General features: G+C 46.2%; 1 protein-coding gene across 9 annotated transcripts in view; it reads left to right on the top strand.

Annotated features, from left to right (window-relative positions):
• The window catches only part of CRACD (capping protein inhibiting regulator of actin dynamics), a 279,184-nt gene extending 251,915 nt beyond the window's left edge, over nucleotides 1–27,269 (top strand). For 7 of the 9 annotated variants that reach the window (XM_054553975.2, XM_054553979.1, XM_054553970.2 and 4 more), the window contains 7 exons: nucleotides 5,299–5,463; nucleotides 8,416–8,484; nucleotides 10,992–11,174; nucleotides 11,843–14,489; nucleotides 21,207–21,397; nucleotides 21,936–22,098; nucleotides 25,469–27,269. In XM_054553975.2, coding sequence (XP_054409950.1) covers nucleotides 5,299–5,463; nucleotides 8,416–8,484; nucleotides 10,992–11,174; nucleotides 11,843–14,489; nucleotides 21,207–21,397; nucleotides 21,936–22,098; nucleotides 25,469–25,629 — 3,579 coding nt within the window. In that variant the 3' untranslated portion in view covers nucleotides 25,630–27,269. Of the gene's footprint in view, nucleotides 1–5,298; nucleotides 5,464–5,488; nucleotides 6,861–8,415; nucleotides 8,485–10,991; nucleotides 11,175–11,842; nucleotides 14,490–21,206; nucleotides 21,398–21,935; nucleotides 22,099–25,468 lie in introns of those variants that run through there. The other 2 variants (XM_054553978.2, XM_054553980.2) reach the window with 2 other exon arrangements.

Raw genomic sequence — 27,269 nt, 5'->3', positions numbered from 1 at the left:
GAAGCTTCGCACTTCGTTGCATTTCAGCTACAATGACCTTGACATTCCCTACAGCTGCCCACCAGCACGGATCAGGGAGGGTGCCTGTTTGTGTAAGATCAGACCGGGCTGTGAGGTATGTACCAACTGGTGATAAAACTCAGGGGTACTACAGTCTAAGGCTGCAGGTAATTGTTAGGATTATACTACACCTTTGTCAGGAAATGCTTAGTCTGTTTGTACCATGGATTATCTGCTATAGGAGGGAACACCGCCATCCTGAGTGGTTTGTATCTCCCACCAAGCCGGATTTCACTTACAAATACCAAAGTCATATATTCAGGGATTTTGACACCTTACTGCAGCTGTCAAGGACACAAAGAATAAACACCCGCTCTTAGCCACTTCTTCCTAGAGCAGGATGTCTTTAATTCCATATGCTTTTTCTTTTTTTTTTTTTTATTATTATTCATTTTAACTATGGAGATACCTGTAGTTTGCTCAAAAAGACAGCAACTTTATTTATTTATTTATTTTTTCTGCTTTGCTCTTTAGACATAGTCTGAAGGATAGGAAAATCTAGACACTGGCAGAGAGCTTCAGAATATGGTGTGCTCGGCATTTCCACATTGTAGGAATAAGCCTTATAAATATGGATGTGCATTCCTGTAACGTCATTCTCCAGCATTCCACATTACAACAAAATGGTCCAATTTGAATGAATAAAATATAGTTCCTTGTAGCTCACATTCCAGTCTCAACAGTAACTCCATTCATGGCCACCAGCAACATGGAGCGTCAGATGAGGCACAAGTTTCCACTCTCCCTTCTGCTTATATTTCCCGTATATATAAAGAAGGAGTCCGGAGGCTGTGTGTGGTGGCTCATGCCTATAATTCCAGCACTCTGGGAGGTCGAGGTGGGTGGATCACTTGAGGCCAGGAGTTCAAGACCAGCCTGGCCAGCATGGTGAAACCCCATCTCTACTAAAAATACAAAAATTAGCAGGACGTGCTGGCATGTGCCTGTAATCCCAGCTACTCGGGAGGCTGAGGCAGGAGAATCGCTTGAACCCCAGAGGCGGAGGTTGCAGTGAGCCAAGATCATGCCATTGGCACTCCAGACTGGGTGACAGAGCGAGACTCCATTGCAGGAAAAAAAAAAAAAGAAAAGGAACCTAGGGATATATATATTTTTGAAGATGGGAGGAGTAGCAGTTTATCTCTCTGAAAACTTAAAAGCTGGCTTATCTTAACAGTCTGGTTTTCAGTGATTATTTCATAGTTCCTCTCATGACAATGCCTGAGTAGTGGGCAGAATTAAAGTAACAAAAAAGACACATTTATCCACATAGTCAATTCACATGACACCTGAGATTGTCAAACAGGTGTTAGCAGTAAACTTAATTGTTGATATAATAAATCACACAAAATGTCCTAACAGCCAGTCTCCTCTGAGTTGGCTGAAGGAAGCATTCAGAGGAGGTACCACACGGAGAGCCTGTAGGGGCGAGGCCTTGGCCTTGGCCTTGGGTACCTGAGGATTGAGCACCATGCCTTGGACCCTGAGTCCTGCCCTGGCCTGGGTCCACTGTCTCATCCCAGATGGCTGTAGGGCATGTCTTCGAGGACAGTGCTTCGTCTGGACATAGAAACTGTAGTCCTCCTCTTCGTCACGGCCACCATTCTCCTCTTTCATCTCAGTTTCTCTTCCTAAGTTCCCCAGCCACCAGCCTGAGTTTGTTTTCTCTGGGGGGATTTCAAGTCAGCTTCTTTACTAAGATGCACACTTTCATTCTAAAAGGCAACAGCATGATGCTGATTTTGCCAGGATGAACATATCTGTGACATACATGATAGATACATTCTGCTTCCCTCCCTCCCTCTGCCTCTTCTCCCTCTGCCCTCCCCTGCCAACATCCCCCAGCTGTTGTAACTGCAGCTGGTCTGCTCTTCCTGGGCCCTGCTCCCTCTTCTTCCCTATGCATTTTCTCTGTTCCCTGTCCCTTCCTCTTGAATTGCCTCTTTAATTCTCAACTTCACTTCCTAACATTACTCTTTTCATTTCTCTGCTTTGTACCAGGCATCTTCTTTTTCCTGTTCTTATTCTTTTTTTTTTTTTTCTTTCCATGTTCTCTTTTCTATTTGTAGATATAATAGTCATTCCATCTTTGGAGATTATTTCAATTCAGACTGTGATTACATTTTGCCTTATTCTTTTTTTGTCTCTTAAGCATCAGGATGGGCCAACATGAGTATTATAAAAAGGGCCCTAATGAAGTAAAACAGGACAGGTGTGATGGCTCATGCCTGTAATGCCAGCACTTCGGGAGGCTGAGGCAGGAGGACTGCTTGAGTCTAGGAGTTCCAGATCAGCCTGAGCAACATAACAAGAGCCCACCCAACTCTACAAAAATTTAAAAAATTAGTTGGGCATGGTGGTGTGCACCTGTAGTCCCACCTATTTAGGAGGCTGAGGTGGGAGAATTCCTTGAGCCCAGGAGTCTGAGGCTGCAGTGAGCTATGATGGCACTACTGCACTTTAGCCTGGGCAACAGAAGGAGACCCCAACTCTAAAAAAATAAAATTTCATTTAAAAAATTTAAAATGAAGTAAAGTTTAAGTATATTCATTTTTTGTGTGTGTGATGATGGCAAAAATCCTAATTAAATGGTATTAGAGTGTTAGGCCAGGTCCTCCTTGGAAGTTCATTAAAGAATTATCCTTTCCAGCTGGGTGCAGTGGTTCATACCTGTAATCCCAGCACCTTGGGAGCCTAATGCAGGAGGATCAGTTGAGCCCAGCAGTTTGAGACGAGCTTGGGCATCATGGTGAGACCCTGTCTCTACAAAAAAATCTGAAAATTAGCCAGGTGTGGTGGTCGATGCATGTGGTCCTAGCTACTTGGGAGGCTAAGGCAGGAGGATCACTTGAGCCCAGGAGATCGAGGCTGCGGTGAGCTATGATCATGCCACTGCACTCTAGCCTGTGTGACAGAATAAGACCCTGTCTCAGAAAAAAAAAAAAAAGGAATTATCCTTTCCACTGTAAGCACAAGAAATGTCCTCATCTCAGCATTGGTAAAAAGCAGACCCTCCCAACAGATGTCTCAGTCTAAGGGGATTTAGAACAGTTTCCAGTTCTTGGCCAACACTCCTAGAGAAAGCTGGGCTGGGCGGACACAGGAACTATTCCCACCTCTTCTGCACAGGTCCCTACCCCCTCTCCTGAGGCTGCAGGTTGAGATGGGCCTGTTACCTTGTTATTCCATGTCCTCTTGTCTAACTCCATCCATCGGCTGTTCTAACCTTGCCTGTTTATTGATTTGCTTAGAGTAGATACTACCTGCCACTTCCTGTTGGACTTGTTTTTAGAAGACACCCTTTTCAGCCTTCTCCTCCCCACAACCCTTCCAGGCTGCTGATGCTGTACTTCCCTTGCTGAACTTGGCTTTTCATGTGTGCTCCTTTCCTGTGAGGCTGGGAGAGCCAGGCATACAAGCCCTTGCCTGGCTGTGGTCCTGACTTGGCATGCTGGGGTCCCCAGGGGGCATGTGGAGGGGACCCTTGGGCTTATCTCTGTTATATCTCTGCAGTCTCACTGCCCACTGTGCAAGGCTGAGGGGGAGCTGGGCAAAGGTGGGTGGATTTGGTACCACTGAGTTCAAAGGGAGAGAAGACATTTCCCTCAAGGGATTCTTTCGCCAGGGAACATCATTGAAGTATTAGAAATACTCTGCCTCTTTATTTCTGCCCCTGGAAGAAAGAAGTACAAAGTCAAATTTATGAGCACTGGTGGAGTACAAGGAAAACAACACTGAATGTTATTTTTAAAAGACCTGAGTTCAGATTCCTTTTGAGCCACTCATTCTTTCCATAAGCTTGGGCCAGTCACCTCTCTCCACTGGGCCTCAGACATTTTTTGCAAAGTGAGGGGTTTGGAGTAGGTGATTGCTATGGCTTTTTGCAGCTCTGTGGGATTAAATATTAGCCAGATTAGAGATAAATAGCAGGCCAGGTGCGGTGGCTCATGCCTGTAATCCCAGCACTTTGGGAGGCCGAGGTGGGCGGATTGCTTGAGACCAGGAGTTTGAGACCAGCCTGGACAACTTGTTGAAACCCCATCTCTACAAAAAATACAAAAGTTAGCTGGCTGTGGTGGTGCATGCCTGTAGTCCCAGCTACTTGGAAGGCTGAGGTGGGAGGATCACCTGAGCATGGGAGAATCATCTGAACCTGGGAATTCAAGGTTGCAATGAGCCGAAATTGGGCCACTGCACTCCAGCCTGGGCAACAGAGCGAGACCCTGTCTCAAACAAACAAACAAACAAACAAACAGAGAAAGATGAACATTTCAGAAAATATATTCTTTGAGGAATATAATGACTATGAAACCCAAGGACCTAGGTCTAGAGCAGTGGTTCTCAGCTGGGGGCAATTTTACCCTCCAGGGGACTTTGGGTAACTTCTGGAGACATTTTTGCTTTTCTAATCTGGCCTTCCTCTACTTGCAAATACTGTTTAATCTTCCTAATTTCTACCCCATTTTCCCCTCCCTTCTCCCTGTCCTTTTAGCCACCACTCACCAGTAATCAGTCCCTCCCTGGCTTTTTCCCACTTGGTTCCTCTGTCTCCTTTGTTAGGTGGCCACAGCAAGGCAAAGAGGACGTCCAGATTGTTCATATCCTTTGTAGGGTTTTAGTATTGATCATGGAAAGACTTTCTGGCTCTGGGGCCTTCTTTGCCTTGGCAGTGACCCAGTGTGGCAGAATGCAATGTTCTGGTTTGGGGTCTCAAGCTAAGGGCTGGTGAGGAAGGCTGCAGAAATATAAATCTTCAAAGTGAATATGTCCCAAAGGGGCTGGAGAGTTGCACCAACCTTTAGGGTCTTGATTTCCCTCAGTGGTTCCTACATTTCATGTAACTGTTTTCTATAATTTTTTTTGCACTTTTAAAAGACTTTTTATATAAATGAATTTATAGGTTAATCAAAAATTTTTGTCATAACATACATCCCAACTTTTGGTTCAGAAAATGTGGCCACCATGCCCACTGGGAAATGTTGGGATCTCCATGAAAGAGGTGGCTGGATGAAGAAGCTCATGGCTTGAAGGTGGGAAAGAAAAAAAAAAGAAAAGAAAGTGGAAAACAAATTAACTTATTACAGGATGGCATCATGGTTTCCTGGCATGGTGTTGAGTCTAGAAATCAGTCGTGCACAAGGTATGCCTCAGTGCTCACTAGATATGCTGGAGAACCTGGTTGTGGTGGTTGTGAACTGCTTCACTGCTTCAGAATGTCTTTCTTCTGTTTCTCTCCAGCAACAGTTGGGCAAGAATATCAAGTTTGGGCAGCAGCCACCCAATGCCATTTCCATGAAGAAGGCAAACAGTGGAGAGGCTAGCTTAGAAGAGGATCTGTTCCTGACCAGTCCCATGGAAATTGTGACTCAGCAGGACATCATCCTCTCAGAGGCAGAGAACAAGGTAAGTCTCCTCCAGGGAATGACTTGATTGCTCATAAACCAGGGCAGGACATTGGGCCTCCAGTAACCCTGGGGTCTGCAGCAGGGGAATTAGAGGGAGGAGCTTTTCTGATGAGTAGCTCAAGGCTTGAGGGCACTTCCTGGTAGGTGTCCTGACCTGTAGCCAGTGAAGAGGATGGGGAGGAAGAGGAGACATGCCCTTTGCAGGCGGTCTTCCCAGTGTCTTTCACTTACCCTTCAAGGCTTATGCCTACCTCTTCTGGGAAGCCGTACCTGGCCTCACCCCAAGCTGTACTGTCTTCTTGTGCCTTTGCTGTGTGTCTTCACCATTTTTTACACGTCTGTTCTCCCTATCTATGTCCATGTAACTGTTTTCTCTCCATCTCTAAACATGGGATTCCTTGAGAACAAACTGGGTCTGACACATCTTTGTCTCCCTAGGACTGAGCCACTGCCTGCTTTGCAGTACTGCCTAATTATTTGTCCAAGTGGACTAATTTAAAGGGAAATGAAAAAAGAAATGCGTAGGGGCTCCATGAGACAGAAGACATCAAACAGGCCAACTTGAAGAGTACCTAGTCTGGAAAGAAAGTCACATTCCAGCACCATCCTGTCTAAATTTGATCTCTTGACACTTTGAGCATATCCTGAAATGAGAGTTCTTCCAAAGCAGCAGAAAAGATGCCCTTAGACCTGTTAGGGAAAAAGGAGCAAAGTCCAACCAGTAGCGAGTCAGGAATTCTCTAGATGAGGCACTGGGGTTTCACTTTAAAAAAAAAAAAAAAAAAAAAACCATTCTCTAGTCTCTGCCTACGAAGACCCCTGGAATTTTGTTGGGTGTTATTAAAATGGGCATGCCTCAGAAGAAATCATGCATTATCAACTGATGCGTCATAAGAGTAGTGAGAAAGACGAGTGATTTGCAGAGGCAAGTGAGGAAGGGATGTGAAAAAGGACATTCCTCCCCTGTTGCCCATTGTGACACCTGGCACCCATGCATTGACACCCTTTGTGTGGTAGGTCAAGCAGGGATGGGCCTATCTCTCCCGGCAGGTCTAAAATTGCTCTTCCCAACCTCTCCAGTGCTAGGCAGAAGCAACAGCCATCGCCTTGGTGCAGGGGTATCCTGAGATCTGAAGCAAATGTCCTCACAGTTATTGATGAGCTCATAAGTGCTGGGCACTGTGGCCTGGGGGATTGTTTGTTCAGCAGGCTGTGTCTCAGATATGGGTATTACAGAGGTGAGCAAGATTCTACAAGGGGCCCCCAACCTCTGTAGTTTACACCCTAATGAGAAGGTGTAACAAACAACAAACAAGTCAACCAATATATAAATAGAATCACTTCAGATCAAGAAAAATGCTGGCTGCACAGAAAATAAAACAGGGTAATGGAAAAGTGAGTAACTTGGTGGTGGAGAGGTCTCTTATTTGGATGAGGAGTGTAGCAGGACCCTGGTGGGGGCAAGGGGAGGGTAGAGAGAGGTGCCAAGCCGGATTGTATAGACCATGGGAAAAGGGTAAATTCTATTTGGAAGATAATAGGAAGCCTCTGAGTAATTTTAAGCAGAGCAGTGACATAATCTGATTTGTATTTTCTGAAGATTCTTCTAAGCGTGGTGTGGAGAACAGACGGAGGTAGGGCAAGCTGACATGGTTGCTCTGGAAGGGAAGAAAAGACTCTTTTGTAAGAAATGGCAATACAGGATAGATGGTATCGCAGGGGCCAGGCAGTATGGCTCATACCTATAATGCCAGCACTTCGTGAGGCTGAGGTGGAAGGATCACTTGATGCCAGGAGTTTGAGAACAACCTGGGCAACATTTTGTAGAGACCTCATCTCTACAAAAATTATAAAATAGGCTGGGCATGGTGGCTCACGCCTGTAATCCCAGCACTTTGGGAGGCCGAGGTGGGCGGATCACCTGAGGTCAGGAGTTCGAGATCAGCCTGGCCAATATGGTGAAACCCCATCTCTACTAAAAATACAAAAATTAGCCGGATGTGGTGGTGCATGCCTGTAATCCCAGCTACTCAGGAGGTTGAGGCTGGAGAATAGCTTGAAGCCAGGAGGCAGAGGTTGCAGTGAGCTGAGATCACGCCACTGTACTCCAGACTGGGCGACAGAGTGAGACTTTGTCTCAAAAAATATATATATATATATATAAAGTAAAAAATTAGCCAGACGTGGCACATGCCTCTAGTCCCAGCTACCTGAGTGGCTGAGGCTTGAGCCCAGGAGTTCTAGGCTTCAGTGATCTGTGATTGTACAGCTGTACTCCAGCCTGGGAGACAAAGTGAGAACCTGTCTCAAAAAAAAAGACAAAGAAGATACCACTATAGGAGGCATAGTGGGCCATATGAAAGGTACAAATGACCTCTGGGGGTCTCCTGGGCATACCTAGGACATGGGGGTATGAATCTTTAGCCTTTTTCTTCTCCCTTTCTGCTGTTTTCTTGGCCCCTCCCTGGTCTTTCACCTTCTCAGCCCAGCTCTTTGTATGTGGAGTTGCTAGGCCTTCTTTCTTCTCACTCATTGCTTAGATGGGGGAGGTGTGGCTGGAGAAGGGGCAGAGGCAGCCAGCAAGGCCAAAAGCATTGAGGTTGGAGGCCATGTATGAGACACAGCCCTGAACCCCAGGGAAAATGGCTGTTGAGCTACTCACATTCTGTCAGGCAGTGGAGAAAAACACAAAGGACCGAGACTGGGGACTACCCAGGTGGGAAACACATTGAACTCGGGGAGAGGCTGGTGCACCCTCTGTGTCTCAGGTAGTGCTGGTGGAGTTTGGATATTAGCATAGTTCCCACTGGGATACCTGCTGGCTCTCTGAGGCCAGCTGCACCCCTGTGTTGAGGAGGGGGTGACCCTACCCAGGCACAGACAGTGTCTGGTTATTTGCCCAGAACTTCCTGTTCAGGCCTTTGACTTGAATGCTCTCTTACTGTTCCAGTCCAGTGATACGCCAAGTTCTCTAAGTCCTCTGAATCTCCCTGGAGCTGGAAGTGAGATGGAAGAGAAGGTAATATGATTTGAACTTATTTATTTAGCTTCTTTCCTTACTTAACTTTCATCTTCCCCCCCCCACTTTTTTTTTTGCAACCTGCTGCCTCATTTTCCATTCATAAATGTTGCCTTCATATATTTAAATTCCTTCAGAATGCCACTAGTGACAGATGTTGGAGCATCTGTTTCCATGGCAAGGGCAACTGCTGGAACTGAACTCTGCTCTGAAAACTAGCCATACTCCCAGCATGCCTGTGTTTGGGGTCTTAGAAGTTGGTAGCTTTCCTCAAAGGATCATGTACTTCAAGATCCTGTTAATTGACTGAAAAAGGCATTCCAGAATACCTGAACTCCAGTCTGTAAGGAAACGAGTCCTCTTATATTTAGAGAAGCAAAACAAAAACAAAACAAAAAAGCACTTTAGCATTTCTCTACTTTTATGTTGTTTTTTAAACTTTTCTGTGTCCTTTTTTTTAAACCTGGGACTTTACCTGCAGGAGTGTAAGAACCCTGTGGACTCTTCTCCCTGGGCACCTCTTCTGTAGGAGCCAATCTGCCCCATTGAGGACCTTTCATTTGCACAAGGGGCCAGGCATCCTCCCAAGGCCTGGCAGACAGTATAGGAAGCAGGATCTGCTCCTGAAGAAGGGGATGGCTCAAGACCGTGCTGCCGCCCAGACAATGAGGAAGCCAGCTGGGATAGCTAGAAACAAAGCACAGCACTTAAATCTCAGCATCAAGTGCTTATCTATGTCTTCAATGTGTCACATTTGGCTCCGACTCCTTTTTCTCATGCATCTATTAGGGGATGGAAACAAATGTTTAATTCAGCAATAGCTCATAATCTGATGTCCATTATAAAGATAACCATAAATAAATGAAGGCTAGAAGGCCAAAGCTTTGATTTTTCTGTGCTTCTTGTCATAAATTAATATATACTGAGCATCCATTTTGCTGTTAGAGCTAGCTGCTTGGTCTTTCATCTTTTGTGCATATAGAAGATAATTGCAAAAAGCAAGCCCTTCTGCTAAACCTCACCACTCCATGCCTACAGCAGGAACAAACAAATAAACCCTGGCCACATCGGAGCTGCTGGCATAGTGCCGTACCCCCTGCCGCACTCTAGCAGGAGCCCTTTGCTTGCCACTAGCCTGTGAATTCTCTGTAGGTACAGGTGTGGCGTCCTACCTTCTGATTCAGTGTGGCCTCTGGGTTCGGGCTGTGTCACGATCTCTCTGATCTTTCCAAATCTACCCTTCATCTGAGGTTGTGTTTTTTTAGTGATTGCATCTGTATTCTAGAGCTGCAGGCCATTCCACAATTCATCCTTTGAAGGACCGCACTTGTCCCAGTGGCAGATTTTTGCCGCTCATTTTTCTCATCAGGTCCCTCTTCCTTTTATCTTCTCAGTGCAGTCAGTACCCTGAGACTTCTTTGGAGTGATTGTACCAAAACTTTTTTTTTTTTTTTTTTTGTGACAGAGTCTTGCTCTGTGGGCTAGGCTAGAGTGCAGCCTAGCGATCTCAGCTCACTGCAACCTCCACATTCTGGGTTCAAGCAATTCTCATGCATCAGCCTCCCTAGCTGGGATTACAGGTGGTGCACCACCTGTACTTTTTTACAGGTGTAAAAAAATAATAATAATTTATTTTTATTTTTAAAATGTTTAGTAGAGATGGGGTTTTGCCACGTTGGCCAGACTGGTCTCGAATTCTTGGCCTCAAGTGATCTGCCCGCCTCAGCCTCCCAAAGTGCTGGGATTACAGGTGTGAGCCATCGCACCCAGCCATACCAAAACATTTTTGTCGATCAGGAATTTCGTGTTCCAGATATAGATGCTATACTTTATTTTCCTTTATTCCTTCAACAAATATTTATTGAGCACTGACCAAATGAGGTTTGCTACGTGGGTGTAAAAGGGACCCATACAAAGATGAAAAAAGACACACTCCCAGCCTCAAAGGGACTAAGTCCTGTGTAGCAGCTGAGGCATATATGCAGTGTCTGAGAGTTTAACAGTTCTTAGCACAGAGGTGATCTAGTCCAGTGGTCAGCAAACTACTCATTATTTTAGGCTTTGTGACATGAAGCTACAAGTTACTCTCCTTTGTGCCACTCTTCCTTCATAGCACAGAAAGCAACCAAAGACAATGGGTGTGGCTGTGGCCCAGTAAAACTCTGATTCTCCAAAACAGGCTGTGGGCAGGATTTGGCCTCCTGCCTATGTTTTGCTAATCTCGGAGCTACTCTGAACCTCATATTAGTCAAAGTGGGAAAATTAGTTCCTAAAAGTTATATGACTTTTACAAGTTAATACCAGTGGACGCTGGCAGAACAAATAGTCAATGTTCTTTGGTTCCAAAACAGGTGTTCATTTCATTTTCTGAGGAGTTCCCTCTGCTCACCTGCATTCCCTGGGCCAGGGTGGGCGAGGCACGCACTGGAACGAGTGCTACCATTCTGCGATTCCCTGCAGGTTGTCTTCTGATCCCAACTGACTTTCTATTTTAATCTCCCCTATAGGTTGCTCCCGTTAAACCGTCTCGGCCAAAAAGGCACTTCTCTTCTGCTGGCACCATCGAAAGTGTCAACTTAGATGCCATCCCCCTGGCCATCGCTCGCCTGGACAACAGTGCCGCCAAGCACAAGCTGGCTGTTAAGCCAAAAAAACAGAGGGTGTCAAAGAAGCACAGGCGCCTTGCCCAGGTGTGTAGAGCCTGCATGGGCTGACCAGGCAGGTGCCCTTGCCTACTGGGCACTAATTCTACAAGTGGGTTGGCATTGGGGTGGAGCCATGTAAAGACCTGAGTGTCTCCCCATCGGGAACTTGAGTGTGTGGCGGTGTTGGGGAATACACAGGCCTGTTTACTTTCCTCGCCCTTTCTGGCATGAGGCTGGTGGACCTCAGAGGGAGAGGTTGCCTTTTGAGGGGCTCCAGACCCGTTGTGTTTGCTTTGCAGTGGAAAAGTGGTTTAGCCAATGCTCCCTCAGTTTGACTAGGTAGGACAGGCTTCCAAATCACAAGCTTCAGGGGACATTAATGAAGTCCAAGTCTCTTTTTGCTTATCTATCTAATGCTGGAATATTGGTTTTCCTCGTTTGTTCATATTAAGAAAAGGAATTAGGGAATGAGAAATAAAGGAGCTGGGGGGGAGGGGGGCGCGGAAACAGAATACATGTCCTTTTCTCCATTCCTACGACAGAGTCTTGCATAGGGTGACTGATGCCTGAGTTTAGCTATCCCTGAACTTGAGAATACCTGCTTCCAAGTGTTCTTGAGAAATTAAGAGGGCCGCTGGCACTGTGAATAGGAAAAGGAACGACTGTGGGTGGAGAAAGCAAAAGGCTAATTGTGTTTTCCTTTCCAATGTTAGGATCCACAACATGAGCAAGGCGGCCTTGAGAGTCGGCCCTCCCTGGACCAGAACGGACACCCAGGCGAGGACAAGCCAACGGGGCACGAAGAGGAACCCAATCTGCTGGATTCCGAGGAAGAGAGAAGACGCCAAGAAGACTACTGGCGAGAATTGGAGGCCAAGTGCAAGCGGCAAAAGGCGGAAGCAGCCGAGAAGAGACGCCTAGAGGAGCAGAGGCTGCAGGCGCTGGAGAGGAGGCTTTGGGAAGAGAACAGAAGGCAGGAGCTCTTGGAGGAGGAGGGCGAGGGGCAGGAGCCGCCTCTAGAGGCGGAAAGGGCGCCGCTGGAAGAGCAGCGGCGGAGCCTGGAAGCCCCAGGTTGGGAGGACGCCGAGCGGTGGGAGCGTGAGGAGCGCGAGCGCCTGGAGGCCGAGGAGGACCGAAGGCGTCTGCAGGCCCAGGCCCAGGCGGAGGAGAGGCGGCGGCTGGAGGAGGACGCCAGGCTGGAGGAACGGAGGCGGCAGGAGGAGAAGGAAGGAAGATGCGCGGAGGAGCTCAAAAGGCAGGAGGAGGAGGAGGCTGAGGGATGGGAAGAGCTGGAACAGCAGGAGGAGGCGGAGGTGCAGGGGCCGCCCGAGGCTTTGGAGGAGACTGGGACTGGGGAGGGCCGGCGGGGCGCGGAGGAGGAGGATCTGGGGGAAGAGGAGGAGGAGGGCCAGGCGCACCTGGAGGACGGGAGGGGCCAGCTCAGCGAGCTTCTGAACGACTTTGAGGAGAGGCCAGAAGACCAGGAACGCCTGAAACCCGAAAGACAAAGAGAACACTCCGAGGAGCCAAGCATTTGCGAGGAGCAGAGCCCAGAGGCCGAGCGGCGAATAGAGCCGCAGGGAAGGAGCGGGGATTTCCAGGGGGCCGATCGTCCTGGGCCCGAGGAAAAGAGAGAAGGGGACACGGAGCCTCTCCGGAAACAAGAGGAGCCCGTGGAAGCCGCGCAGCCTCCGGTGGAGAGGAAAGAGGCCGCCGCCCTTGAACAAGGCCGCAAGGTGGAGGAGCTGCGGTGGCAGGAGGTGGACGAGAGGCAGACCATGCCCCGGCCCTACACGTTCCAGGTGTCCTCCGGGGGGAAGCAGATTCTCTTTCCCAAAGTCAACCTGAGCCCCGTGACGCCCGCAAAGGACACGGGGCTCACCGCTGCCCCCCAGGAACCAAAGGCCCCCAAAGCCAGCCCAGTCCAGCACGCCCTACCGTCGTCCCTGAGCGTTCCCCACACCGCCATTCTGGTCACAGGCGCGCAGCTCTGTGGCCCGGCCGTCAACCTGAGCCAGATCAAGGACACCGCGTGTAAGTCCCTCCTGGGCTTGGAGGAGAAGAAGCACGTGGACACCCCAGCTGGGGAGAACCCTCCCCGAGGCCCCGGCGACGCGCGGGCGGGCAGCGGGAAGGCTAAGCCCCCCCAGGAGTCTCCCAGCAGCGCGTCCGCACTCGCAGAATGGGCTTCCATTCGGTCCAGAATCCTGAAGAACGCAGAGAGTGACCCGCGCAGCAGCGAGAGGGACCAGTCGAGGCCCGGTGATGAGTCCATTCCCAGGGGCCGGTGTGATTCCCGCGGGAACCTCCGGAAGACTCCTCCAGTCAATGCAAAGTTCTCTATTATGCCTGCCTGGCAGAAATTTTCCGATGGTGGCACGGAGACCTCCAAACAGAACACGGAAGCTGAAAGCATACGAAAAAGACCCATGCTGGGACCCAGCGAAGAGACAGCCCCCCAGCCTCCTCCTGCTGGTGTTCGCGAGCTCGGGAAGGGTCCGGAGAAGTCGGAGATGCACCGGGAGCCCGCAGACACCACCGAGGGATGCAAATTTGCCAAAGACCTCCCGTCTTTCCTTGTCCCAAGCCTTCCTTACCCTCCGCAGAAAGTGGTGGCCCACACAGAGTTCACGACCTCGTCGGACAGCGAGACTGCAAACGGGATAGCAAAGCCAGACCCTGTGACGCAAAGTGGGGAGGAAAAAACCTCACCGTTTGGAATAAAATTGAGAAGGACCAACTATTCCTTGCGCTTCAACTGCGACCAACAGGCGGAACAGAAGAAGAAGAAAAGGCACAGCAGCACCGGAGACAGCGGGGATGCAGGGCCGCCTGCAGCGGGGAGCGCTCGTGGAGAGAAAGAGATGGAGGGTGTGGCCCTCAAGCATGGTCCATCCCTCCCCCAAGAGCGGAAGCAAGCCCCTTCCACCCGAAGGGACTCCGTTGAACCTTCCAGCAGCCGCTCTGTTCCTGTGGCCCACCCTGGGCCCCCACCGGCCAGCAGCCAGACCCCGGCTCCGGAGCACGACAAGGCAGCAAACAAAATGCCACTGGCACAGAAGCCAGCACTGGCTCCCAAGCCCACCAGTCAGACCCCACCAGCATCCCCACTTTCCAAACTGAGCAGGCCCTACTTGGTAGAGCTGCTGTCTCGCCGAGCGGGGAGGCCGGACCCAGAGCCAAGTGAGCCGTCCAAGGAGGGCCAGGAGAGCAGTGACCGCCGGCCACCCTCACCCCCAGGCCCCGAGGAAAGGAAGAGGGACGAGGAGGAAGAGGCGACAGAGAGGAAACCTGCTTCCCCACCTCTGCCTGCTGCTCAGCAAGAGAAACCTTCTCAAACACCCGAGGCCGGGAGGAAAGGTAGGTAGCTGCAGGGTGGGAAACTGCTGCCAGCCGAGGTGTCAGAGCCAGGGCGTCAAGAAGAGGCCCACACGCAGGTTCATGAGAGTAATTTACCAACAATACAGATTTGAAAAAGGAAAGTTTTATTAGAAAGAACGCTGCAGAACAAAACAGTGGGGTGCCTCAGTGAGAGGACTGAGTGCCCTTGTGGATTTTCCTTAGGAGCATTTATGGACCTTGAGTCGAGAGCTTAAGGGTAATTGGAAGGGTAATTTGGGCCACATTAGCCACGTAGGTCGTGATAATTGATTACATTTGTGGACATTTTGGTGCCTTAATGTCGGCAAAGGTTGCAAAATGAGTTTTGCCATGACATTCCAGAGATGTCTAGAAATTCTAGTTATAAAAGTTGAAAAGCCTGGGACCAGATGCCTACGTTAGATACTAGGGAAGTTTAATTCTGAATTCCCCAGATAAGGAGTTTTGCCTCTGGTTGGTCTGTTTGATGGTCACCAGGTGGTCTTTGCGCTCCTTGTCTGCCTCTGTCCAGCTCATTGACTACGTCACTGCTAGAACCAGAAGTGCCCAATGCCAGAGGTAGCCAGTGGAGCTGGTGTTGGACACACCTTCATTAATTAGAGGCCGGTGTGGGAGTCCCGAAAGACACTCACTCATGAGTCATAGTAAGGCTTGTTACTTCTCATTCTTTCAAATTTGGGAAATGCTGACCAACTCTGCAGTGTGTCTGCAGTTCACTCTTGATTATGATACTTATTTACACAAGCGATAAAAGATGCCAACAGTTAGATGAATGCCTTTAAGGTTGGCAACAGAAATTGAAATAATCCCAATGACTGAAGATATCATTAACCATTTTGAGGGGGCCTCGCAATGATGATAATACTGAAGTGTCCCCTACCAGTGTCTTCACTGTATCTCTGGGCAGTAGTGGCACCATGATGGCAGTTTAGGGGACTTTAGGTGTCTTCATCAGACCTATGGATCCTCTCTATGAGATAATTGACTGTCTCCATTTTATGTAAAATGCTCTGCAAATGCAGCTTGGGTCCCTCCATCCCCCCACCCACCCCCTACCCTTGCCCAGCTCACCACTGCAGAGCCCTCCTACAAAGAAATTTTTGAGCAAGCCTTACCTCTGGCTGACCCTGATGTTTCTTTAGATTAAATGTTTGGGCCAACAAAACTGTCAGTTGGATTAGCTTTTGTGCCCCCAGAGAACCTTCATCTAATACTTTTTCTTTTCTATTATGCAGAGTATAGGAGGTAAAGTATGGGTCAAAGCCAAAAGTTACTCACATTTCCCAGAGAAATTGTCCCCTGAGATTTTCTTAGGAGGGATCGTTTTCTCCTTTGTTCGGGTATTTAGATTTGGGGCAGTTTTTGCAGAGGAATGATTTGTTTCCTGAGGAGTGTTGGTCTGGTTACTTGCCTTTACAGAAGACCCCATATATCCTTATTTTATTTTATTGTTTATTATTGTTAGTATCTAGAGACAGGGTCTTGCTATGTTGCCCAGGCTGGTCTTGAACTCCTGGGATCATGTATCCCTCCTGCCTAAGCCTCCTGGTAGGTGGGACTACAGGTGTGAGCCACCGCACCCAGCTTGTACTTTTTAAATGGTCCACTTGCTTGGCCTGGTTTTCTGGACAGACATGTTGATCAGCAGTTTCTAGACCATTTCTCCCTAATGATTTCTGTTTGTCCTGCTGGATGAGGGGCCCGTTTTTGGTTTTGCCACTAGTGTTTGTGGCACTGGCTTTCATAGTATCTGCAAAGTCTCTCTCACAGCCTCGTCTGCTATGTCACTTGCCTTCTCCAAAGAAGTCATGCTTCTGCTCACTTCCTTCTCTTAGGGCTGTCCCCTTGATTATTATAATTTTCTCCCCAAATCTATCACTGTCCCTATTTTCCTTCCCAGTGGAGCCAGTGAGGACAGATTCTGGGCTGTCACACTCTGCTATTTGAATTTTTCCTGATTCGATACAGAAATAGCCTGAAAGCAAGGATCACTCTCTCCATTCACTGGGGTTTTGTTATGCAGCTTGCTGCTGTAGGCCAGGACTGGCCAAATTTGTTTGACTGAACACCCCATCAGGATAAAAATGTTAGGCAAGGACCTGCAATTTATTTGTTGATTGTATACATGTAGTATCATTGTTAGCTAAAACCCCTGGAGCACCAGCTGTACTTACACTTAACAACAGTGGATCTAAATCTGCAATTGCAAATCATGGTGCTATTTTTTATTCTCTTTGGCCAACTTCTTGTTGGATCTGATTTCTTCGGAATTAGCAGGCAAAGAGCTCATCAGCTCTGTTATTTTCTCATACTTGTATTATTAGTAGTATATTGTCTGCAGGACTTTCTTTATGCCATATGCCATTTGTCTGTTGTGGAAGGGATCATTTAGTTAAAAGGAGATATAAACTCGCCAAACTGCAGAACCTCCCATATGCTAAATTCAAGAACCACTGAGAACAAAAAGCACCCACCACATGCAGCCCCACATAGCCTTCCCTGGAGATTCTTTAAACATACCATTTGTTATTACATGGCGTTTGAATATATGGGCTATAGGGTCACTGCCAGTCAGGGTACTAAGTATTAGAAAAGCTTGATTTTGGCCAGGTGTGGTGGCTCACACCTGTAATCCCAGCACTTTGGGAGGCTGAGATGGGCAGATTGCTTGAGCCTACCAGGAGTTCAGGACCAGCCTGGGAATGTGGCGAAACCCCGTCTCTACAAAAAATACAAAAATTAGCTGGGCATGATACACACCTGTGGTCCCAGCTACTTGGGAGGCTGAGGTGGGAGGATTGCTTGAGCCTAGTAGGTTGAGGCTACAGTGAGCTGCAATCTCACCACCGCACTCCAACCTGGGTGACAGAGTGAGACCCTGTCTCAAAAAAAGGAAAAAAAAAAGCTTGATTTTGTTTCTATCCTTACATTTAAAAATAGAGAAATAGAAATTCTAATCTTTCTTTCTTAACTCCAGTGAATTGCCTTTCACATTTCCTGTGACATACACAACGTTTTTTGGAGACCAGTGCTTTATAAAGAGGTCTGCATTCCCAAGGCTGGGGCCAGTGAGGACAAATATGTAGGCTTGTAGGGTGTTGACTCTGAATCTACCTGGTGAGATTAAAACAGCAATGATAATCCCCGTGTGCTTGTACTATAAACACTTTCAGGCCAGGCACGGTGGCTCACACCTATAATCCTGCAGTTTGGGAAGCCAAGGCGGGCAGATCACTTGAGGCAAGGAGTTCAAGACCAGCCTGGCCAACATGGTGAAACCCTGTCTCTACTAAAAATACAAAAATTAGCCAGGTGTGGTGGCGGGCACCTGTAATCCCAGCTACTCGGAGGCTGAGGCAGGAGGATTGCTTGAACCCGGGATGCAGAGGTTGCAGTGAGCAGAGATTGTGCCACTGCACTCCAGCCTGGGTGACTCCATCTCAAAAAAAAAACAAAAAAACAAAAAAAAACCTTTCATTACACATAGCATCTCATTCTGAAATTCTAACATACTTATGGTGGATAGAACAGAAAAATAGCTTAGTATCCCTTTCTCCAAGGAATGCCCTTTGGGAGTAGTGATTAGAACCCTGTGATCCTTGCTCATCTCCTCAGAACTTGAGGAGGCAACTCAGGTGGACTATGATACGCCTGTCCACTGAGTTTAGAATGAGAGAGAATGGGTTTATATTGGAGCAAAATACATTTTTAATTAGGAATTTTGAACTCCTCAAATAGGTGATGCAATTGACTATCTTTCAAAACCTTGACTGTAATAAGAGATTTTACTGTGTTTGGATGATTTCAACACTAGTCATCCTTTGTGCTTCATCATTTACAAAGTTATTTGCATCGTCTCCTTCGGTGCTCAGCCCACGGATAGGTAGGTAGTCTTGGCTCCATCTTACAGACATGGACAGCAGTATCTGAAAAGTTGAGTGACTTGTCCGCTCCCTACAGTGGTAATGATGGCACATGGAGGAGTTCTTTCCTAGACTAAGTGATCTTCCGTTATCACAGCCCCATCATAGTGTGAGTGATGGTCCAGTGTTGAAGCTTCTGAATATATACTCTTTGGTATGGGTGACTTCGCCATCTTGGGTGCCTCACATGGAGGTGGGGAGGCCCTTCCACCAGCTTCATAAAATAATGGCAGTAACCTTCATGATCCCAAAGCAACTTCTACTTTGGTAGCAGAAACTTTTCAGGCACTGGCCTCCCCCTGAGGTGGACTCAGTTTATATATAAACCGGATCTGAATTCCACATTGTGGTCTTTCACTGCCACGTCTTGTGCTTCTAAGAGAACCTCTTTAATGATTTGGGTCCCTTTTTGTCACTGAATCCCAGTTGAGCTAAGCCTGGTCAGTGGACATTTCTCCTACCAATTTTGCCAAATACAACATCTTATCTTTGCTGTCTTTTAGTTTTCTTTGGTATTGGTAGATTTCTGCTGGTCTCTGAGGTTCTGCAGGCAGTTGTGGAGGATAAATGGTTTTATTCTTCTTCTCCCATTTTTGAGAAGTGTCAAGAGAAGCACTTGTGTGGACGTGGGATTGGGGTAAAATGCTGAGATGAAGGAGACCCGCCAAGGCCACTGCATCCACATTGCACCCAGCCATTCCAGTACTGCAACCACTATCTTCCCTCCTCCTCCTACCCAGAGATTTCTTTTTTCAAATTAGTCAATTATAAATTTCATTACTAATACTTAAAGGCATTTTGACCCTTCCAGTAAATAATAGTCTAAGTTGTTGGCAGGAAACTGGCTGGTTGTTTTAGTGACCTTCCCAAGCAAGTTCAGATTCAGTGTTTAGCCAGAATCAGAATTCCCTTTGGTATAATAGCTTTCTATAGAAATCATTTAGATCTTAGCAACTTGGTTTTTAGAAGTTTTCTAAAGAAGTGTTACAGGGACCTGGAGTAAAAAACAGGAACTCATTAAGTTTCAGTGTAAAGCAGAATGTTTGAGGTGATGAATTCTTTTTGATTTTCTGGTTAACTAAAGATGAATCAAAAACTCTTTCAAATTCAATTTTGTTTTAAAATACTTCTAAGAGGTGTCAGTTTTATTTTCTCTGTTAGATCATAACTGAATCGTTATTTGATGATTTAGGGATATTGCAGTGCCCCAGGCTCATTATAAATATGAATTCTCTTTGTACAGCATTGTAGATCTAAATAATATAGAAAAATAAGCAGAATCTGCCCCCTGCCCTTTTTGCTTGAATTTCTAATTTGAATTTATTTTCTCATAATTGCTCTTTCTTTTCATCCTGGAGTACAATATAAAATCCAGTTGACTGCGAGCCCTGGAAGTAAGGTTCTGGACTACCAAAGTGTAAACTTCTATTGGATTTCAAAAACAATACTATAGTGAGCCCCTTTTCTTTGAGATAATAAGAGATTCAATAACTAATTATCTCTGAACATGCATAATTTTTACTTGAGGGAAAAGGAGATTCTTGTCTCATAGGCATATAAGAACAGCTCACTTTTGTAGAGTGACCAGGATTTGCCAAGAACTGTTGTAAATGTTCTGGTTCCCAGGATCTCTTTTAATTTTCATGGCAACCCAATAAGACATTATCATCTCCACTTTCTAGAAAAACTAAAGCTTTAGTTTCTAGAAAACTAAAGCTTAGAGAAGTTAAGTAGTTTTTGTAAGATCATCAAAGATCAAATCTGGGTCTGCTCAATTTCAGAGCCTAGTACTCAACCTGTCACACCAACCTCCTGTGAGGTATTTACCCCCAATTACATAGGTGAGACAGTCAACCACAAGAAAAACAGAGACTGAAGTCAGAAGGCCTATGTTCTAGCTTCAGAAGCCTGTGTACTAACTGCTGAGTGCCCATGGGCATGGCACTTGGTGGCTGGAGTACTCACATCTATTAAATGAGTGCAGTGGACCAAAATCATGGGCTTCCCACGGTGTTCTTCAGCTGCCCCATTAGGCAGAGTGGTGCCCCTTTTTCATCTTTCCAACATTGGAGTTCCACGTAGTATGTTCTTTGAGGGGAGAAAATGGTTCCATGGCTAAAAATAAATTTCATTTAAAGCAATGAATTAGGGCCGGGTGCAATGGCTCGCACCTATAATCGTACCACCTTGGGAGGCCAAGGCAGGTGGATCACTTAAGGTCAGGAGTTCGAGACTAGCCTGGCCAACATGGTGAAAACCCGTCTCTACTAAAAATGCAACAATTTGCCAGGTGTGGTTGCAGGCGCCTGTAGTCCTAGCTACTTGCGAGGCTGAAGCAGGAGAATTGCCTGAACCCAGGAGGCAGAGGTTGCAATGTGCCGAGATTGCACCACTGCTCCAGCCTGCGTGACAGTTCAAAACTCTGTCAAAAAAAAAGGAATGAATTTAAAAAAGAACAACGAACCAAATACCTATCTGGATCCCCTAGAGGCCTGAGATTTTATGACCCTGGAGATTTATTTGAGTTTTTTTCTAACAGAGTAACTTCTTCCATTTCTAGGGAAGACAAATGCCCTTGTTTTTCTGGTGATCAAACATGTTACCTTCCCACCCAGTGGAGCCACTCAGGCATCAGCACAGAGCTTGTGCTAGGAAGGGGCCAGCTGAATATGCCGTACGGTTATTAATATGTCACAAGTTTTAGGGGGTGAGGAACTGAGATAAGTCCGCAGTTAAGTTCACTGCAAACCGGCCTTTGTCTTATTCCCCACAGAGAAGCCGATGCTTCAGAGCAGACACTCTTTAGATGGCTCCAAACTTACAGAGAAAGTGGAAACTGCTCAGCCGCTGTGGATAACATTAGCACTGCAAAAGCAAAAGGGGTTTCGGGAGCAGCAGGCGACGCGGGAGGAGAGAAAGCAAGCCAGAGAGGCCAAACAGGCAGAAAAGCTCTCCAAAGAAAATGTGAGTAGCCTGGGCTTCAGCTGTGATTTTGCTTTACTGAGCTTGGTTCTCTTTTCAGTCACAAGGATACAAAACAAAAGGCTAGCTGGGCTGGTGGAAAGTACTTAGAGAGGGCCAAGCAGTAAATAAACTGACCACCATTAAACCAGGGAAGAGAGTTTTCAATGTGAAACTGGGTTTGGTTTGTTTATGCTCTCAGGTTAACCTGATTTGCCATAATCCATTATATGCTTACAGCAGTGATATACAAGTTACATGAGAAACACAAACATTTTGCAAGGAAACTGTGGCCAGATGTTATAGTCAGTTTGATGAGGCTCTTCTGGGAAAGTAACTTTCCCTGTTAGGCACACTGGCTCTGAGCTGCTCCCTCACCGGAAGCCGTGGTTGAGCGTACATGGCTCATACATGTAATCCAGCCCACCGTTGGAAGCAGAGGTCAGGGGCTGGCAGGCAGAGGCCCCGAAGGCCTGCAGCGTCAGTCTTTCCATGTCTTAGGTTGAAAACATGCTTCCCATGACTGTCTCTGCCCACGCAGGTCAGTGTCAGCCTGCAGCCTGGAAGCAGCAGTGTCAGCAGAGCAGGTTCCCTGCACAAGTCCACTGCTCTGCCAGAAGAGAAGAGGCCCGAGACTGCAGTGTCCAGGCTTGAGCGCAGAGAACAGCTGAAAAAGGCCAACACTCTTCCTACGTCTGTGACAGGTAGAGAGCAGGTCCATTGCTTTGTAACTGTAGTTCCAGGTTTCTCTTTGTAGAGCGTGCTTTATATCCTACAGTGTAATGACTAACAGAGCACCTCAGGCATTTCAAAGCACAGGCTGTCTGATAACCTCATTCATAAACATTGACACTGATTCAGCTCATTTGATAAAGACCACCAGGAGCTCACCCACTATCAGACTATCAGTGGTGTGTTGGTGAATATTTAACAGCTCTTGAGGGGGTAGAGAGACCTCTGTTTGGAGCATCTTCAATTTCTCAGTGTAAATAATCCCACCATGGCCAGTTCCAAGCTATTCTACCAATATGATGTCAGCTGGCTCACTACATTTGTGAACGTTGAGCACGGCAGTACGAGCCATCTCCAGCACCCTCTGCCTATATTCTGACAGAAGAACCTTCTAAACAAGAGAAAAGACAAAATTATAGTAGGACTTGGGGTAAAGGCTGAAGTTTGGGTAAAATTTAAATGGAGTAGCATTTTAATAAGTCAAATCAAAGCCATGGTGTCCATAAAGGAGATAATATCAAGACTGAGCTGAAACATTTGCTCAGGCTCCTGTTTCCTTCAAAACTACAAAGTTAAGTTAAATGTTTGAAATGTTTGAGGTCATGGATATCCAACTTACCCTGATTGATCATTACACATTATTTATATGTATTAAAATGCCACACGTACCCCCAAAATATATAGAAGTATGGGATATATATATATCAATTTTAAAAATACAGAAAAGAAAGATAAATGTGGGCCAGGTATGGTGGCTCATGCCTGTAATCCCAGCACTTTGGGAGGCCAAGGCAGGCAGATTGCTTGAGCCCAGGAGTTCGATATTAGCCTGGGCAACATGGCGAAACCCTGTCTCTACTAAAAATACAAAAATTAGCCAGGTGTGGTGGTGCATGCCTGTAGTCCCACCTACTTGGGAGGCTGAGGTGGGAAGATTGCTTGAGCCCAGGAAGTGGAGGTTGCAGTGAGCCGAGATCGTGCCACTGCCCTCCTGCCTGAGCGACAGACTGTCTCAAAAACAACAAAAACAGAAAAGATAAATGTGTAAAATGTTGTATCTGAAAACCACTACCCGGAGCTCCACACCTGGGCTGGAAATGGAAACTGCATCTCTGTGATGGTGACACATGGCTTAGAAGCTCCAGGCAAAAGTGAGATGGTCTGTTCTCACTGATGTGATTTCACGCAGCAGGTTTCTGATAGCTGTGGCTTTACAGAGTAAAGTTTCTCAGCACAGTGTCCTTGATGTTAATTAACAGCAGTTTTTATATGTTCATAACATGTAAGAGATGTACACATTTAGAAAATATTATTTATTCGGTTAAAACGTAAAATGATGTAATGTATCCAACTATCTCCTTATTACCGATCACTTGAAGGATGGATGACTCTGAACAGGCTCCCTACCAGGGATTAATAGGGCATCTCTTTTCCCCACTAGGCTCCACTATTCCCCAAAGGGCGTCTAATCTCTAGACCCAGGCTTTTCTATGCCTTGGCTACCTGAGGTCAAGAGATATTAAGAGGTCTTACTATTAAAGATATATTTACTACTGGTGACGGAGAGAAGCTTTATATTTGTTTTTTAGTTTTGTTTGGCATTTTGAGGGGGAGACAGAATCTTGCTCTGTTGCCCATGCTGGAGTGTGATGGCGCCATCTCGGTTCACTGCAGCCTCTGCCTCCTGGGTTCAAGCAATTCTTCTGCCTCAGTCTCCCAAGTAGTTGGGAGTACAGGCACACGCCACCACACCCAGCTAATTTTTGTATTTTTAGCAGAGACAGGGTTTCACCATGTTGGCCAGGCTAGTCTTGAACTCCTGACCTCAAGTGATCCGCCCACCTCGGCCTCCCAAAGTGCTGGGATTAGAGGCGTGAGCCACCATGCCTGGCCCAAAGCTTTATATTTGAAAACCACTTTAGAATGCTGTGTAATTTCTTAAGAACCTCAGGCGTTATATTATTTGATTTTACTTATAGGAATTAAGGGTTCTACCTGTTAGAACCAGAAAGAGAAAGAGTGAGAAAAAGAAAGAGAATGAGTTTCTTTCAAAATAAAGTAAAAGCCCCAAAATCAAAGAGGTCAAATCTTTCTCTGCCTGATTTCTCAGAAGTACTAAAGGATTAATGCAACTCGAGTGGTTCTAGCTTAAAAAGCAAGTCTTTATTCTGAAGTATTTGTCTTCTCAGTCAGTATTTCCTGAGTTCTAGAAGCATATGTGTAAGCCATTGCCATAGGCACTAAATATGACTCAAAGATAAGACAAGCGCCCTCTCACATTAAGAAGCCTATACAGTCTAATAAAGAAAGTGATATGGTGCAAAGAACTGTGAGACAAGGATGAAGGTCATGGGAGCTGGCAGGATCTGTGAGACTCAGAGGTAGAGGTGAGACTCAGAGGTAGAGGCACCCAGTGGATGCTTTTGTGGGGACGGTAGCTTTTTTTTTTTTGAAGCGGAGTCTCACTCTGTCACCCATGCTGGAGTGCAGTGGTGCGATGTTGGTTCACAGCAACCTCTGCCTCCAGGGTTCAAGTGATTCTCCTGCCTCAGCCTCCCAAGTTGCTGGGATTACAGACACCTGCCAACAAGCCTGGCTACTTTTTGTATTTTTAGTAGAGATGGGGTTTCACCATGTTGGCCAGGCTGGTCTCGAACTCCTGACTTCAAGTGATCCTCCTTCCTTGACCTCCCAAAGTGCTGAGATTACAGGCGTGATCCACCACGCCTGGCCAGGAAGGTAGCTTTTAACCTCACCAGCTTGACAGGTCCAGTCGGCTGGGTTGATCTTTTTCTTCATGGAATTGACTGGTTATCATGCAGGCATAGCTTCTTTATATAGATTAGGCTTCTGGAAATTATTTGAAATTAGAACTGACTACGTTGGTTGTTGTAATTCTGTGTGCAAGAGTTATAAACACATAGCTTGCTTTCCTTCATTCTCCTCACTGAGGGAGTCCAGGAATTTGCCTCTCTGTGTTTCACTGGGTTTTCTTTTTTCAGTCTCACACTTCTGAAAAATCAAAATATGGCTGCGGTCGGGGGTGTTGAAGAGATGTTCATCAAAGGATACAAAATTTCAGTTAGATAAGAGGAATAAGTTCAAGAGACCTAAGAGAGTAGATTTTAAATGCTCTCACCATAAAAATGGTAACTGTGAGGTTTTGTATATTTTAATTAGTTAGATTTAGCTGTTTCGCAATGTATACATATTTCAAAACAATGTTGTACATGACAAATACAGTTTGTCATGATAAATACATAGTTTATCTGTTAATTAAAAAGAAAATTTGTAATGTGGCTGTGAACTTACTTTTTCCTTTTCCTTCAAAACAAAATCCAGTGGAGATCTCTGACTCGGCTCCCCCAGCGCCGCTGGTAAAAGAAGTCACCAAGAGGTTTTCCACCCCGGATGCTGCCCCCGTGTCAACAGAACCAGCCTGGCTGGCTTTGGCCAAAAGGAAAGCAAAGGCTTGGAGCGACTGTCCACAGATTATTAAGTAAAGAGTGACTCTCACCCATCCCTACTGCCAGTTATTGGCTCCTCTCTTGCCCTTTTTATTTATTTATTTTTTATATGGGGTAAAGAAATCAAGCTAGGGAAAAGAAGCATGTTTTATAGGCTCCAAAATAATGTTTAGAAACTGAACTGGTGGTGTTCATTGTGAAGAGTGGATTTGCACAACCCTAGGTCCTGGTGCCTTGAGCTCCTCCTAGTTCTCAAGAGAAAATTCCATCCACAGGACCACATGAAGCAAAATCTCTAAGCTAAGAACTCCTCGTGAGAGCCTGCCATGCCCATTCCATGGCCTTGCACACACACCCACCCACACACCATTCAGAACATGTACTTTTGCCAACCTTTTGTAATGGTTTTTTGATTCTGCGCACTAATTTTCTTTGTCCAAAACATTTACTCTACCATATGTCTGGGAATGTTTATCCTTTCTACAGTAATGGTGAAAGGATCATATCTAGCTAAAAGCAGGAACACCCATTCTCCTGAATGCAGTGAGTAATTGGGAATCACAAGGAACATTCTGGCTCCCAACTGTGCCCATGTTAGTTTTCATGAGTTTTCCCCACTCTGAAGCTGTAACCCAGAAGGCACATCCATTCACATTTTTACCGCACTGTGGATTCATAGTGTGGGGCCCTGTTATTCCAATACCCTCCTTAAGGACATGTGAAGCATTTGGCCCAGTTGGCTCCCAGGGAACATTTTAATTTAATGTAGTGAAGAAAGACAATTCTAGATCAGAGCTACAAGTTCATTTTCTGTCTCTGAGAATCTCCATCTAGGGCAGTAGTTCTTATGATGTGTAGGCTCCCTCCTAGGGCCTACTCAATCAGAGCCTGTGGGGACTGGCCAGGAATATGTGTTCTGGCAAAAACTCTTCAGGTCAGTTCTGATAGATCCCAAAGGTTAAGAACTGTGAGAAACACTGATCCTAATGTAATCTAGTTTTTCAGACTTCGAAGGGGAGGCTCATTCACTCAAAAAGCAACAGTGAGACAGGAAAAATAATAAAACAACCCCCCAAGCCAGCCATTTATTACAAGAAACAACAGGTTATTGACATCACGCTTGAAAATTCCCTTTGGTCTTTAGGGAAAATTAACAGGAAGCCAAGATTTGGAGCCTTTGTAATAAGGACTTCCTGCAGAAAGTCTTTTCTTTACTATAATTGAGTAATTCATATTTAGAGTCAAATGTCCAGTAGCATTTCTGATTTTGAGCATTCACCTTGCTACCTTTAAAAAACATCTGAGTTTTAAGTGGCCTTTTAATCATCATACACATGTGCATACAAAGAAGGGACTTGGCAGTTTAAAAGCCACATATATTCACTTTTATTTCCCTAAATTTACTTTACATGAAACATAGACATACTGGCAAACTCACATATTGCTGGTGCTAACCTTATATTTCATAGTGTTGGCATATTCCCCTTTTCTTAGATTCTTACTCCAAAATATAGGTACACACCCTTTGCTCTGTGCAGAGGGAATCACATCCTTTTTCCTCTCCTACAAAAACATGCTTTATTAGGTATCCATCATTACTTTCCTTTATGCTCGCTCAATATGCAATGTGCTGTTATTCTACCATGTACCTTAAATAAAGGATGATGGCAAAGTTA

The sequence above is a fragment of the Pongo abelii genome, chromosome 3, assembly GCF_028885655.2.
Source record: "Pongo abelii isolate AG06213 chromosome 3, NHGRI_mPonAbe1-v2.0_pri, whole genome shotgun sequence".
NCBI classification, from domain to species: domain Eukaryota; kingdom Metazoa; phylum Chordata; class Mammalia; order Primates; family Hominidae; genus Pongo; species Pongo abelii.
Note: the sequence above shows the minus strand (reverse complement) of the source record. Positions and strands in the feature narration are given on the sequence as shown.